The following is a 12,264-nucleotide window of genomic DNA, read 5'->3' as shown; positions in this document are numbered from 1 at the left end:
GCAGTGTTTGGAAGCAGGGCAGGCTGTGCTGTCGAGTCTTGCTCTGGAGCTGGATCAGACCTCAGTGAGGGCAGTCTTGATCATCACCCATCAGGACACGTGGGCCACCCCGTTTGCGGGTTCTGGCTGTGTACTTGGGGGGCCAGGTGAACAGAGTGGGCAAGGAGAGCGAGTGGGCCCTGCTCAGAGGACCCCAGCCCTGGGAGGAACAGGAGCCCCAGCAGAGTAAACTGGAGGGAGTTGGGGCCAGGCAGACTCTCAGAGAAGGTGACATTGAAAATGAAACCTGGAGGACAAGGAGGCGGTGGCCCTGAGATGGACATGCGGGAAAGGAGACTTCCAGGCAGCAAGAGGAGGCTGTGTCAAGGCCCTGGGGCAGAGAGCTGGCTTGGGGAGGCTGAGAACAGGCAGGAGGGGAGTGGGTGCTCTCCCTGTGGTCATTGTGGTGAGGCGGTCAGAGGTGGCTGGAGTGGAGCACAGTCGGGGCACCTGGGATGGAAGAGCTGAGATCAAGTCTTAGCAGAGAGAAGGACACCCAGGAGGATCGCCTTGCGGGGGCTTTGAGCCTGGGCGGTTGCCGTCGTCTGTGTGAAAGATGTGGGTAGGAGGCGGAGGACACCCAGGAGGGCAGAGGTGGCGCCCGGTGTGGGCGTGGTAGGGACAGGTGTCACAGGTGCTGCCCTGGGATGTGGCTGGAGTAGGGCACCCAGGTCCTGTGCTGGGGTCCGTTTGGGGACAGGTGACGTGGAGAGCCACGTCTCCCGGATCGAGTGGGCGGCGTCTGGGGAAACGGCTTTCTCATGTGCTGAGCCAGCAGGTTTCCTGCCAAGGCCTGGAGTCCTGCCAGCCTCGATCCCGTGGGGACAGCTCCTCCCCACAGCCCGCAGCTCCCGGAGCATCACCTCGGATGACTGCTCTTTCTGGGGGGCTGAGGTTTGCAGCAGGCAAAGCGGGAGCTGGGGGTCCCTGTGACCCTGGGCCTTCTGATGGGTGAATTGTTAGGGAGCGACGGCCAGGGACAGTAGGACCCTTGATGTCTACATCCCCCCTGCCCTGAAGAGAGCCCAGGGCCAAGGCTTCGGAGGGACACTGGCCACCCCAGGGTCACTGGCCAGCGGGGGGCATTGAGGAGTCCCCTGAGAGCACCATCTGCCCTGGGTGTTGGGAGAGGGTGGGCTGGACCGGGTGGGGTTGGTGTGAAAAGGCTGTGGGTGTGGAGTGGCCATCAGGGTCAGCTGGTGGAGGTGGCCAGAGTGGGGTCCAGGCCAAGGCTGTTTGTGGAGGCCTCGAATGCCGAGTCAGGAGCTGGGCCTTCTGGGGGTCTGGGGCAGCCTGAGCTGTGGCCTTCACTGAGCACTTGCTGTCGAGGTGCATCCTGAGTGCCCTCACCCTGTGGCCCTCGCCTCAGGGGGTGCTGCCGAGCACCTGTCATTCTCCGATGCGCGGGCTCAGCCAGGGGCCCGGCTGACGAGGGGGCGCTGGGGGTGGGCCGCTCGGCTTCAGGAGAGGGATCTGCGAGCAGCCGTCCCACGGGGGCAGCCTCCTCCTGCCCCCTTGGCCCCTGGCAGATGGTGCAGGGATTTCTCACGTCTGGTTTGCGCCTGGAGCCGCCGTCAGCTGCCCGGCCTTTCCGTCGCACCCAGACATTGGAAGTGGCAGTGGGTGCTGGAGGCAGAGCAGTTTATTAGGGGAGAAATTAAATTCCAGGCTGCAGTGCCAGCGCAGTCCTAATGGACGAGGCGGGTGGGTGGTTCCCGGGGGAGCCCTGGCGCGGGTCTGGACCAGAGGGACCTGCTTTGGCCTCACGCTGACTGCTCACCCACCCCTGGCCCCGCTGGGCTCCCCCAGGTCCCCCTGGCCCCCAGGGAGGCCCAGGCTTATTGCAAGGGATGTTACTCTCGGGAGAGGGGGTTTCTGCGGGGGATGCCCGGGACCCCTCCGTGGAAGGGGGTGCTCAGCCAGGGCCTCCGCCTTCCCATCTGTACAGTGGGCGAGAGCATCTTCCTGCCTTGAGGGTCGTCGGGGACCTGGCACGTGGTAGACACGCTCCCCCCGCCTCCCTGCTCTCCCTGAGAGCAGCCGCAGGGCTGGGGCTGAGCACGCGAGGCGCTGAGGGCACGACTTGCCTTCCCCGCCCCCGCCATTCGCTTGTTCAATGTTCATTTCATTAAATATGCAAAACGGGATTAATAACCCAGGCATCTCCTGAGTCAGCCTTCGGAGGCAGCGAGGGAGTCTGGGCCTTGATCGACTGCGTGGGGCTCTGTCCCCGCCTGCGCCCTGGAGCCCTCCCTGTAGCCCCCCACCAGCAAAGACAAGTGGGGAACGAGGCGGCAGCGTCATCGATGTTTCTCCAGAAAAGAAATATTCCTGCAGTCAGATGGCGGAGGGGTGCGGGGGGAGAGACGAAGCAGAGGGGCCCCTCCTTGGAGGTGGGAACACCCTTCCAAAGAGCGGGGAGCAGGCAGGTGCACACCCATGCACACACCTGCAGGGGCACGCGTGCATCCCGGGACCCGCCGTGTGGCTGTGGGCTGCCCACCGTGAGGGGTGTCGTCACCCCTTGAGTGGGAGCTCCTCTGGCCAGTGCCTGTGCCTCCACCACCCTCGGTCCCTCCCATCGCCTCCCGCCTGCCCTGGGCCCCCTCCCTGCCCTGTCTCTCTGTACATCAGAGTCCCCTTGAGAGCCTCCTGTGCCTCTGCCTGTTTCAAAAGAGGGGTCCTGCTTCTGCTTGGAGCTCAAGCTGCGGCTCGGAAGTCCCTCCTGACATCTGGCTGTTGTCTCTCCTGCTGCTGGCTGAAGACGCTCTGTTTGCTGTGGGTCCTGGTGTGAGGGGTCAACCCCCCTAAGGACACTTGTGAGCTGGGTGCTCTGGTAGGCTCGGAGCCTGGTGTCTGCTGGGGGCGTGGGTGGTTCTGGCTGGTGCTCACTCTCCAGGTGGCCTGTTTCCCCACGTTCAGGTGAACGCTGGCTGAGGTCCCTTCCCCTCAGCCCATCCTGGCCCTGGAATCTGGGGCTGGGGACCAGCTGCTGGAGGTGCATCTTATCTCCTTGGTAACCGGGGGAAGCGTGTGATGCTGAATTCATTATCATAATCAGCCCTGGGCTGCAGGAAAACCACCCCCTCCAGCAGAGGTGCCTTCATCGTTCCTCCTTTCTTTCCTTGCAGCCTGGATGGTGCCCAGGCTGCGGGGCACCAGAGCAGCCCTCAGGGCCCCGGGACCTTGGCCTGGTGTTGGAGAGACATGGCGGGGGTGGTGCTGGGCGTTCAGCCGAGGCTTTCAGCTGAGGGACAGGGCTCTGGCCTGTGGGGCGGGTGGAGCTCCTCAGGTGTCCCCTCTCGGGAGGAAGCAGACCCAGCCGACCCGGGCGAGTGGAGCAACGATTTCCAGGCTGAGTTTCTCCTCACGAGCCACCCGCATCCTTGGGCCCTGGGGGAGTCAGCACTCTAAGTGCTCAGGGCGCCGCACAGGGCCCACGGTGGTGCTCTGGTGGTCCCCACGCACATGTCCCCAGTGCCTCTCCCGAAGGGGAGGAGAGGTTTCTTCTAGTTCACAGCTGTCAGCACCCGAGTCTGTTCAGGAGACAGAAGCTAGGATGCTGGGGACCACTGAGGCACGAAGGCCTGCAGGAAGGAAGGTGGGAGCCCCTGCCACACTCACGTGCTCGAGCGACTGCAGGAAGCTCCAGGTCTGCCCAGGGTCCCGGCATGAGTGTAGCCGGTGACCCCGCCATGGGCTGTGGGGCTGCAGGGGATTATCCCCTGTCGTCCTGGGGGAGGGTGGCACCTCAGGTCTGAGCTAGCCCCCTGCCCTGGCTCCCTGGGTCTGGGCCCCAGTGAAGTGTCCTCCGTTGCCAAGGATGCTGTGAGGCCAGAGCAGAGCCCCTACCAGCCTTGCCGAGCCTCAGTTTCCCCATCTCTGAGATGGACATGAGCATCGGATGTCTTGGGGGGCCGGGATGCCACTGTGCACTGGGCAGGGTGGTCGCAGGTCACCGAGGTGCCCGCAGACAGGAAGTGGCCAGGAGTGGATGTGTCTGCTCTGGTGTCCAGCTGTTGGAGTGGCCGAGGCATGGAGGGAATTAGCCACAGTCTGGGGGCATCTCTCTCCTGCTGTGTCAGGCACCGTCCCTGGGCCTGGAGTATGTGTGGCTGGCGTGTGGGTGCCCTCTCACCTGTGAGTCTGTCCTTGCGCTGGTCGTGACAGGGAGCCACGCGCGGTGACCCCTCTCTCATTCGTCTTCCTCCTTGCCTGGGGGCTGTGCTGAGCCTCTTTTCCAGTGTCCGGCCTGTTGCCCCCCTGCGCCCCCACTTCCCGGTGCCATCTGTGGCCTTCTCTTCCCAAAACTTCAAAAACAAGCGTGGCGCGGTTGCTGGCACTTTCTGAGGTGAGGCTGCTGGGGAGGGTTGGCACCCAGGGCAGCTTCTTTGAGTCTGCTCCCCTCTGCCCGCTGAGCGGGAACGTTCCCAGGGGCCGGCTGTGGGTTTGTCTCCTCCTGAATTGCTGGCATGGATGGATGTCCAGTCGCTGCCTGCTGGGAAGGGCTGCACATCCGTACAGCATGGCCAGGCCATTCCGGAATGTTCCGAGATGCCGGGCAGAGCTGCCCTCAGGAAGCAGGGCTAGAGGTGGTCACCTTGGGACCTGGGCCTTCTCTTTTTTACTTTAGAGGAAGTTTTTAAACTGCATGAGGAGCTGGCCTTCGTGGGTGCAGCGCACTCAGAGTCTCCCTAACGTGAGGATGACCCGTTCTCTGGTCGGCTCAGACTTGCCCTCTACAGTCCTGGGACGAGCCATCCTCTCTCCCTCTGGGCCACCCGACTTGCTCTGCCTTCTCCTGTCTTGTCCGCTGTCTTGCCAACTGCTCTTCACCTTGCAGGACTGGTCCCTGTGGACACCTCCTCAGGGGAGCCCACTGGATTCTGTGTCTCCCCTGGGCTCCCTGCATCACCCGCTGAGCCAAGCTGGGTCTGGGTGCCCCCTGCGATGGGTGATGGTTTCAGTCTCTCCCACAGCCCAAGCCCCTAGGGTCCTGCCCGCAACCCTGGAGTCTCCGGGAGCTCCGTCCCTGCAGACCCACTGTGTGCAGACGCTCTTCCCCACTGAGTCAGGAGAAAATACCCCAGGAGGGAATTATGAATACAAGGCATATGAGATATCTGGACTTTTTTTTTCCCCAGGGCTCAGTTAATTGAATAAATTGGCTAATGAGCAAAGGAAATTAATTGTGGTTTTGAAATGTGACCGTTTCTGTGCGTGCACTTTGTCTGTGCCAGCAGGCACTGTGCGCCTTTGTATCTGCCGTCAGCACCTCTGCTCAGGAGCTGGGAGCAGCTTGGGAGACGGGCCTCGCTCCTGGGAGGGGCCGGGTCACCCGTGGGGAGGGTCTGGGTGTTTGTGGCCGTGTTTCTGGGCCTCTTCGGCGTGTATGGGGCCGGGCAGCTGGACTTGCCCTGGGTCCGGCCGAGGCTCGGAGTCCCTGGTGCCAGGTGCTCTAGGTGCAGCCTGGGCTCCTGTGCTGCAGCACAGGCCGGGCTCCAGTCGGACCACGCAGCGTTGGCCCTGATGTGTCTCAGCCCCCTCAATGGGGAGGCTGGTGGTCTCGACTCCTGGGGCTGGTGGAGCTGGGGCGATGGGGTGTCCAGGGCGGTGATGACACACAGGAGGGGCGTGGTGTGGGGCCCCATCCAGCTTCCTCACACCACGTGCTTTATGCTTCTCAGGAGCCCCGGACCCCTGTCCTCAGCCATCAGGGGCTCTGCTTCTGGAGACCCCACCCCCACCATGTTTGCTTTGGCCCGACCCTCTGGCTGGTGGGTCGGATGGGGCCTTAGCGTCCACGCTGGCTGCACAGTGGCTCCCAGTTACCATTAGCTGGGCACTGCTGGGGCCCTCTGGGCAGCTGCACAGTGTGGCCAGCAGACGCAGGTCCGGGGGGTGAGGTGCTGGGCCGATGCTGAGTGGGAGAGGGGAAGGTTTCTGCCTCTGTACCTAGAAGGAGAGAATGTCCATTGGTCACCTTCCCTGGAGTTGGCTCATTTCTTGTTCTCGCAGCGTCCAGGAGGCCGGCTCTGCACCGTCTTTACTCTGAGAGTTTGGGGCACTTCCTCAAAGCACGAGCCTGGCAGGCGAGATTGGGGGTGGGTGTCCTGGAGGGCATTGGGCGGCCCCAGGCGTCACGCAGAGCCCTGGGGGGCGGCTGCCGGCCTGTGCCCTCTGCTCTGCCCTGGTGGAGGGCATGAGGCTCTGCTTCCGCAGACGCAGCCCTGGGCCCGGCTCCCAGTGTCCTGCATCTTCTCCTCTGTCCTCCAGGTTCCTGCTGGTCTTCTCCTGCCTCGTGCTGTCCGTGTTCTCCACCATCAAAGAGTACGAGAAGAGCTCGGAGGGCGCGCTCTACATCCTGGTGAGCGCTGTGCACTGGTGGGGTGGGGAGGCGGTGGATGTGGTGGATGGCCCCCTGGCCCCCCTCCCAGCCCCAGCCCCCTGTGAGCCAGGCTGCCCCCCACAGGGACCCCCCCTTCCTCCTTGCACCCACCAGCCCTGATCGTCCGGCTCTAGCCTGATGCCCCTTCCGGCCTCACCTTCTGACGTTGCTGGCGGTTCAGCATCCTCAGCCCCCACGTGCCCCTCCCCCAACACCCTCACTGGGCCTGGCCCCCCCCCATGTTGTTACAGCACCTGGCGGCCCAGCCCCCATGCCCTATGCCTGTTCCCACCTCCCATTCTCTCTAGAGCCCGAGGGGAGGTGTGGGGTGTCCCCGGCAGATGTGGGCGCCAGGCGAGGGTTGTGAAGCTCAGCAACCCCGTGGTGGCAGAGGCGGGCGCCATGGCAACCACAGCGCAATTTCTGTATTGCTGTTGGTAATGGAGGGGTGGCCCCTCCAGGAGGCTGATCCCGAATCCAGAATGTACCCCTGGGGAGCCCCACCCCTCGCCCACCCTGACCTCTGTCCTGAGGCTGCCCCAGGCCTGGGGGAGCCCACACCTCCTTGTAGTTACCTGGGATCCTCCCTCAGCTCTGCCTTCTGTGCCCACCACACCAGCACCAGCTCACACAGGACAGGATGGGACCCCCCACACCAACACCAGCTCACACAGGACAGTATGGGACCCCCCACACCAACACCAGCTCACATGGGACAGGATGGGACCCCCACACCAACACCAGCTCACACGGGACAGGTCGGGACCCCCACACCAACACCAGCTCACACAGGACGGGACCCCCACACCAACACCAGGTCACACAGGACAGTATGGGACCCCCACACCAACACCAGCTCACATGGGACAGGTCGGGACCCCCACACCAACACCAGCTCACATGGGACAGGTCGGGACCCCCACACCAACACCAGCTCACATGGGACAGGTCGGGACCCCCACACCAACACCAGCTCACATGGGACAGGTCGGGATCCCCACACCAACACCAACTCACACAGGACGGGATGGGATCCCCACACCAACACCAGGCCAGTCCCCACTCCTGCCCCGGCTGGGCGCTGGCTCAGATGCAGGCCTCCCCTGCAGGAAATCGTGACCATCGTGGTGTTTGGCGTCGAGTACTTCGTTAGGATTTGGGCCGCGGGCTGCTGCTGCCGGTACCGCGGCTGGAGGGGGCGGCTCAAGTTTGCCCGGAAGCCCTTCTGTGTGATCGGTGAGGCTCGGGGGGTGTGTGTGGGGGGGGGGCCGGAGGGGCGTGCCACGATGGACACAGGCCCTGGGAAGGAGCAGGCATCCGTTTTGGCCCGGGAGGCCGGGCGAGATCACAGGACCCACTCTTTCGGGAAGTTTCCTCCCACCTGTCCACTTGGCCTCAGAGCCCGTGGGGAACACAAGCTGAATGGAGCCTGCGCCCAGAGCAGGGCTGAGTGACAGTAGTGTCTGTCCCCACGCCGGGTGCGCCACACACACTGCCCACCCATCCATCCTCCCGGAACCCTGGTCAGGGGGCCCCCACCCCCGTCTGCAGCCAGAGATGGAGGCGCGGAGGGGCCGGCCCCGCCTCGAGCTCCGCTGTGTCCCGCAGACATCATGGTGCTCATCGCCTCCATCGCCGTGCTGGCTGCCGGCTCCCAGGGCAACGTCTTCGCCACGTCGGCGCTCCGCAGCCTGCGCTTCCTGCAGATCCTGAGAATGATCCGCATGGACCGGCGCGGCGGCACCTGGAAGCTCCTGGGCTCCGTGGTCTACGCCCACAGCAAGGTGAGCTGGCGGGGGACGGCCTGAGGCCCAGCGCTGGGGTGAAGGAAGCTCCTGGGCTCCGTGGTCTACGCCCACAGCAAGGTGAGCTGGCGGGGGACGGCCTGAGGCCCAGCGCTGGGCTCCGTGGTCTACGCCCACAGCAAGGTGAGCTGGCGGGGGACGGCCTGAGGCCCAGCGCTGGGCTCCGTGGTCTACGCCCACAGCAAGGTGAGCTGGCGGGAGACGGCGTGAGGCCCAGCGCTGGGGTGAAGGGGCGGCGGGCCGGCTGGACGCAGCCCAGGAGGGCTGGTCAGACAGGAGCCAGCTCCCCCTTCCTTCTGGGCATCTCTCCATGATGTGACGGCCTCGTCTCTTTTCAGAACAGCTTTTCTGCGTGGCCCAGTCCTTGTTGCTCCCCCGCCCCGGAGCTGGCTCGCTCTGTGGTCGGTGGGCGTGCTCAGATCAATACGCCCCGAGTCACCTGCCCGCTTGGGCTACGGCTTGAGGTGGCCGCTGACCATGGGGAGGCTGCAGTCCTGCATCCCGTCCTGAGCCCCTCCCCATATTCCAGGGACCCCCCCCGCCACGAGGTCCAGACCCCACCCTGCCAGGCTGTACCGTGAGGCCACCCCTCTCGTGGGTGGGTTTATTGGCCCAAATGGCGCCCCCCCCACTGTCCTTCCCGTCTGAGCCCTGAGGCCGGGGCTTGGTTGGCAGGATGGGGCAAGTGTTGGTCCTCTGAGGTGCTGAGGTGCTGCCCCCGAAGGAAGGCATCCAGTCCGGGGGTCTCCCCCAGCCTCAGGGAGGTCAAGGTAGGGACTCAAGTCCCAAGATTCTTGGGCCTGAGGGCTGCCTGGGGACACTCCCAAACCTGAGCAGATGGGGCGTGCTGGCCATCCTCAGCCACCGTCCTCCCAAGTGTGAGGTGCACAGGTGCGGGGACCACCCAGGGCCGGGCTCGAGACCAGCTGCCCTGCCCCGCCCCCTGCTGCCTACCGCCCGCCGCCCGCCTGCCCCGAGCTTGAGCTCGGGCTGCACAGTGGGCAGCTGCTGGCCTGGGCTGCCGGGGCTCTGTGCACTCAGGAGGGGTGTCCTGGACCTGGGGGCAGGCCTCCTTGGGCAGCAGGGCCCTCGGTCCTCCTGCGGCAGAGTGGGCTGGATGCTGGCCTTCCCTTCCAGGAGCTGGTCACCGCCTGGTACATCGGCTTCCTCTGCCTCATCCTGGCCTCGTTCCTGGTGTACTTGGCGGAGAAGGGCGAGAATGACCACTTTGACACCTACGCCGATGCTCTCTGGTGGGGCCTGGTGAGTCCCTGCCACTGGGGTCGCTGTCCTTCACTGAGGATGTGCTTGCCTGCTGTGGCCTTCCTCGGGGGCCTTCCTCCTGCCCCAGGACGTGCCCCCTGAGCCTCAGAGCCTGAATAGTAGACTCAACGGCTCTCTCTGGGGCCGCCTGCTGGCCACTCATGACCACGGTGCCGTGTGGAGGTGGTGGTCCAGGCCGGATGGTGGCGGGGGATGTGCTGGCCTGTGTTTGGGAACAGAGAAGCCAGGCCCCCAGGGAGCCTGCACCCTACCATGGCCAGCCATCTTCTTTCCCGTTGACCATGTGTGTGTGACACCTGTGCTGGAGGGGAGGGGGGCAGTCCTGCCCGTCACACTGAGGGACAGGAGAGTTTTGAAAAGGGAGACTGGACCCCCTGGCTTCCCCGGGCTTTCCTTCCTGGCTGCCCCCACCCAAGGTAGGTCTGGAGCCCTCCTTTGGTGGCCCGTGCTCACCTGGCCCCCTAAGGGCCCCTCTCCTCTCACCCAGGGCAGGAGGCCTTTTCTGAGAAATCCTGCCGGGCCACCCTCTGATGGGCCCCCCTGCTCCGTGTGGGGTGGCTGGCTGGGGAGCGTGCTCCTGCCTGGCAGAAGGCGCCTTGGCCCAGCTCTTCTTTGCCCTTTTCCATGGATGCCGTGGGTGGCTGGAGCACCCCTCTTGCTGGGGGCCAGTGCTCAGCCTGGCAGGCACTTGGCCCGGGGTCGCGTGGAGGTCGTGTGGAGGTCGTGTGGGTCTGGGAGGGCAGAGTCCATTGTCTCATGGGGCCCCAGACCTGCCTCTGCAAATGCTGGCCGTGTGGCTCTGGGCAGATACTGCGTGCGAATCCAGTTGCTGGGAAAGGAGTGCGTAGCTTTTCCCGGCACTTGAGCCAGAATGCAATTTATTCGTAATTATTTTACTAATTGCGGGGAGGCCCAGAATCCGTGTCCTTCCGTCCGACCACGCGGGAAGCAGGGCACCCAGGAGCCTGGGGCACGGCGGGGGTGGGGCTGAGGCTGGGGGCACAGAGTGCGGTGCACTGGAGCCCGCGGTGCCTGCCCTGTGGTCCAGACAGTCGGGGCCCCTGCTGGTGAGGCGGCCGGCCCGCCCCAGACTTTTCATGGGCTGCAGCATCTTTAAAATTGAATTTAACTTTTTATTTAGGCATTTTATCAAGGTAACACTTGCACATATTTAAGCACGTGAATGGTACCTAAATGTTACATGAAAATGCCGCTGTGCCCCCTCCCGCCCTCCGGGGCAGACATGGCGACTCTTGTGGCTTTTCTGTGTGGTTTACCTCAGTGTTGCCAAATGCACACTCACACCAGCATTTCTCGGTTTAAACTCTGGACGTGGATTATTTGCTTTCTACTGGGATAGGATGAGATTTAGCCCCTCCCCGTCTCATCGTTGTTGGACAGCATCCTGCGGGAGCCCCCTCTCTTCTGCACTGCAAGCCTGCTCCGGTGTGTCCTCCGGGGGCCGTCACCAGCGCTGGGGGAGTTCTCCCGCGCACCTCCCTCTCAAGCCGGCCCCCCGAATGCCGGCCCCCAGCTTCCCGTCTCTTGGATCAGCCCTCCTTTTGGAGGAGGACACTGCTGGCTTTCCGAGGGAGAAATTTTTGAGACCTGCAGGTCTGACATTGTCCCAATTCCACGCCCTCCTGGACGTGGGGCCCTGAGGGCGGCGCGGCTCTCGGCGTGTGGCTGTTCCCTCTGACACTCGGCCCCGGTGCTCTCCCGGGACGTGGCCTCAGCAGCAGCCTCTGCTCCCTGCCCGGCTGCCGGGTGCTCTGAGGGGCTTTGAGTCTGCGGCCGCAGGTCGTCCAGTTCCGACAGTTAAAGACGGCTGTTTCTCGGGTCACCCCTCCCTCCTTCCGTCCTGCGGGCGGCTCCCGGTGCAGGATGACCTGGGATTCTGATTAGACGGATGGACCTGGGATTTGTCCTCTCGGTTTTCTCAGTTTTCTCATCTTTTTGTCTAACTCCCAAGAGACTCCTCAACCTTATTTCTTGGTCTTTGATTTTAATTTCATTTTTAAGATCGCTTTGTTTTACGGATACGATTTCTTCTATCTGTCCGAGGACACGGAGTTTTTCAAAAGTCCTCTGCTCCCTGCCAAGCTCTGGGGTCCTTGCACAGAGCAGGGCCGGCGTGGGGACCGCTGGGTGGGAGGAGTCTCTCTGTCCATCTCTCTGTGGACTTTCCCTCAGCTCCTCCCTGGACAGGGACTCGGCTGCGGGGACAGTGCCCGTGCCCCCGTGTCCCACCCCTCCTGCCGAGCCCCTGACCCTGCCCCTGGCCCGGTCATCATGGGTCCACCGCCCTCTGGCCCCCCTGTTGCTCCTTCTCACAACCGTCTGGCAGGGGAGGGACCGGCGATCTTAAGTGTCTCACGTCCTTAAATGGGTTTAGTTGTGTTGGGAACAGTGGCACAGATGATCCTGCATGGGGTGGAGTGTCGACTGGGGTTTAACGGTGAGGGCTGGGCATCTCTCCTGCCTCGCCTGGCTCCCGGCTGCCCTTCCCCAAGCTTCCTGTGCCCAGCTTGCTGGAGCCTTTCCAGAACATTCCAATTTATTCAGACTTTCCTCAGACTACACAGTGGGCTTCAGGTGGGCTCCCTGCACGATTCCCAGAGTCCGGGGAGCAGACTGCCAGGGTGGACGGTGAGATGCCCTTGCGCCCAGCAGGCATTCAGACCCCGTGGGCAGGTCTTGTGGGAGCTGCCTGCAGACACGTCTGGGCCGGCCACCCTTCTCATCACC

At 63.8% G+C, this 12,264-nt stretch overlaps 1 protein-coding gene across 12 annotated transcripts in view; it reads left to right on the top strand.

Moving 5' to 3' along the window:
• KCNQ2 (potassium voltage-gated channel subfamily Q member 2) overlaps nt 1-12,264 on the top strand; it is a 64,587-nt gene that overhangs the window by 12,415 nt on the left and 39,908 nt on the right. For all 12 annotated transcript variants that reach the window (XM_070247522.1, XM_070247523.1, XM_023626925.2 and 9 more), the window contains exons 2-5: nt 6,316-6,406; nt 7,537-7,663; nt 8,036-8,211; nt 9,370-9,495. In XM_070247522.1, coding sequence (XP_070103623.1) covers nt 6,316-6,406; nt 7,537-7,663; nt 8,036-8,211; nt 9,370-9,495 — 520 coding nt within the window. The remainder of the gene's footprint in view (nt 1-6,315; nt 6,407-7,536; nt 7,664-8,035; nt 8,212-9,369; nt 9,496-12,264) is intronic.

The sequence above is a fragment of the Equus caballus genome, chromosome 22, assembly GCF_041296265.1.
Source record: "Equus caballus isolate H_3958 breed thoroughbred chromosome 22, TB-T2T, whole genome shotgun sequence".
In the NCBI taxonomy this organism is placed as follows: Eukaryota; Metazoa; Chordata; class Mammalia; order Perissodactyla; family Equidae; genus Equus; species Equus caballus.
The sequence above is the reverse complement of the archived record's forward strand: the minus strand, read 5'-3'. Positions and strand labels throughout refer to the sequence as shown.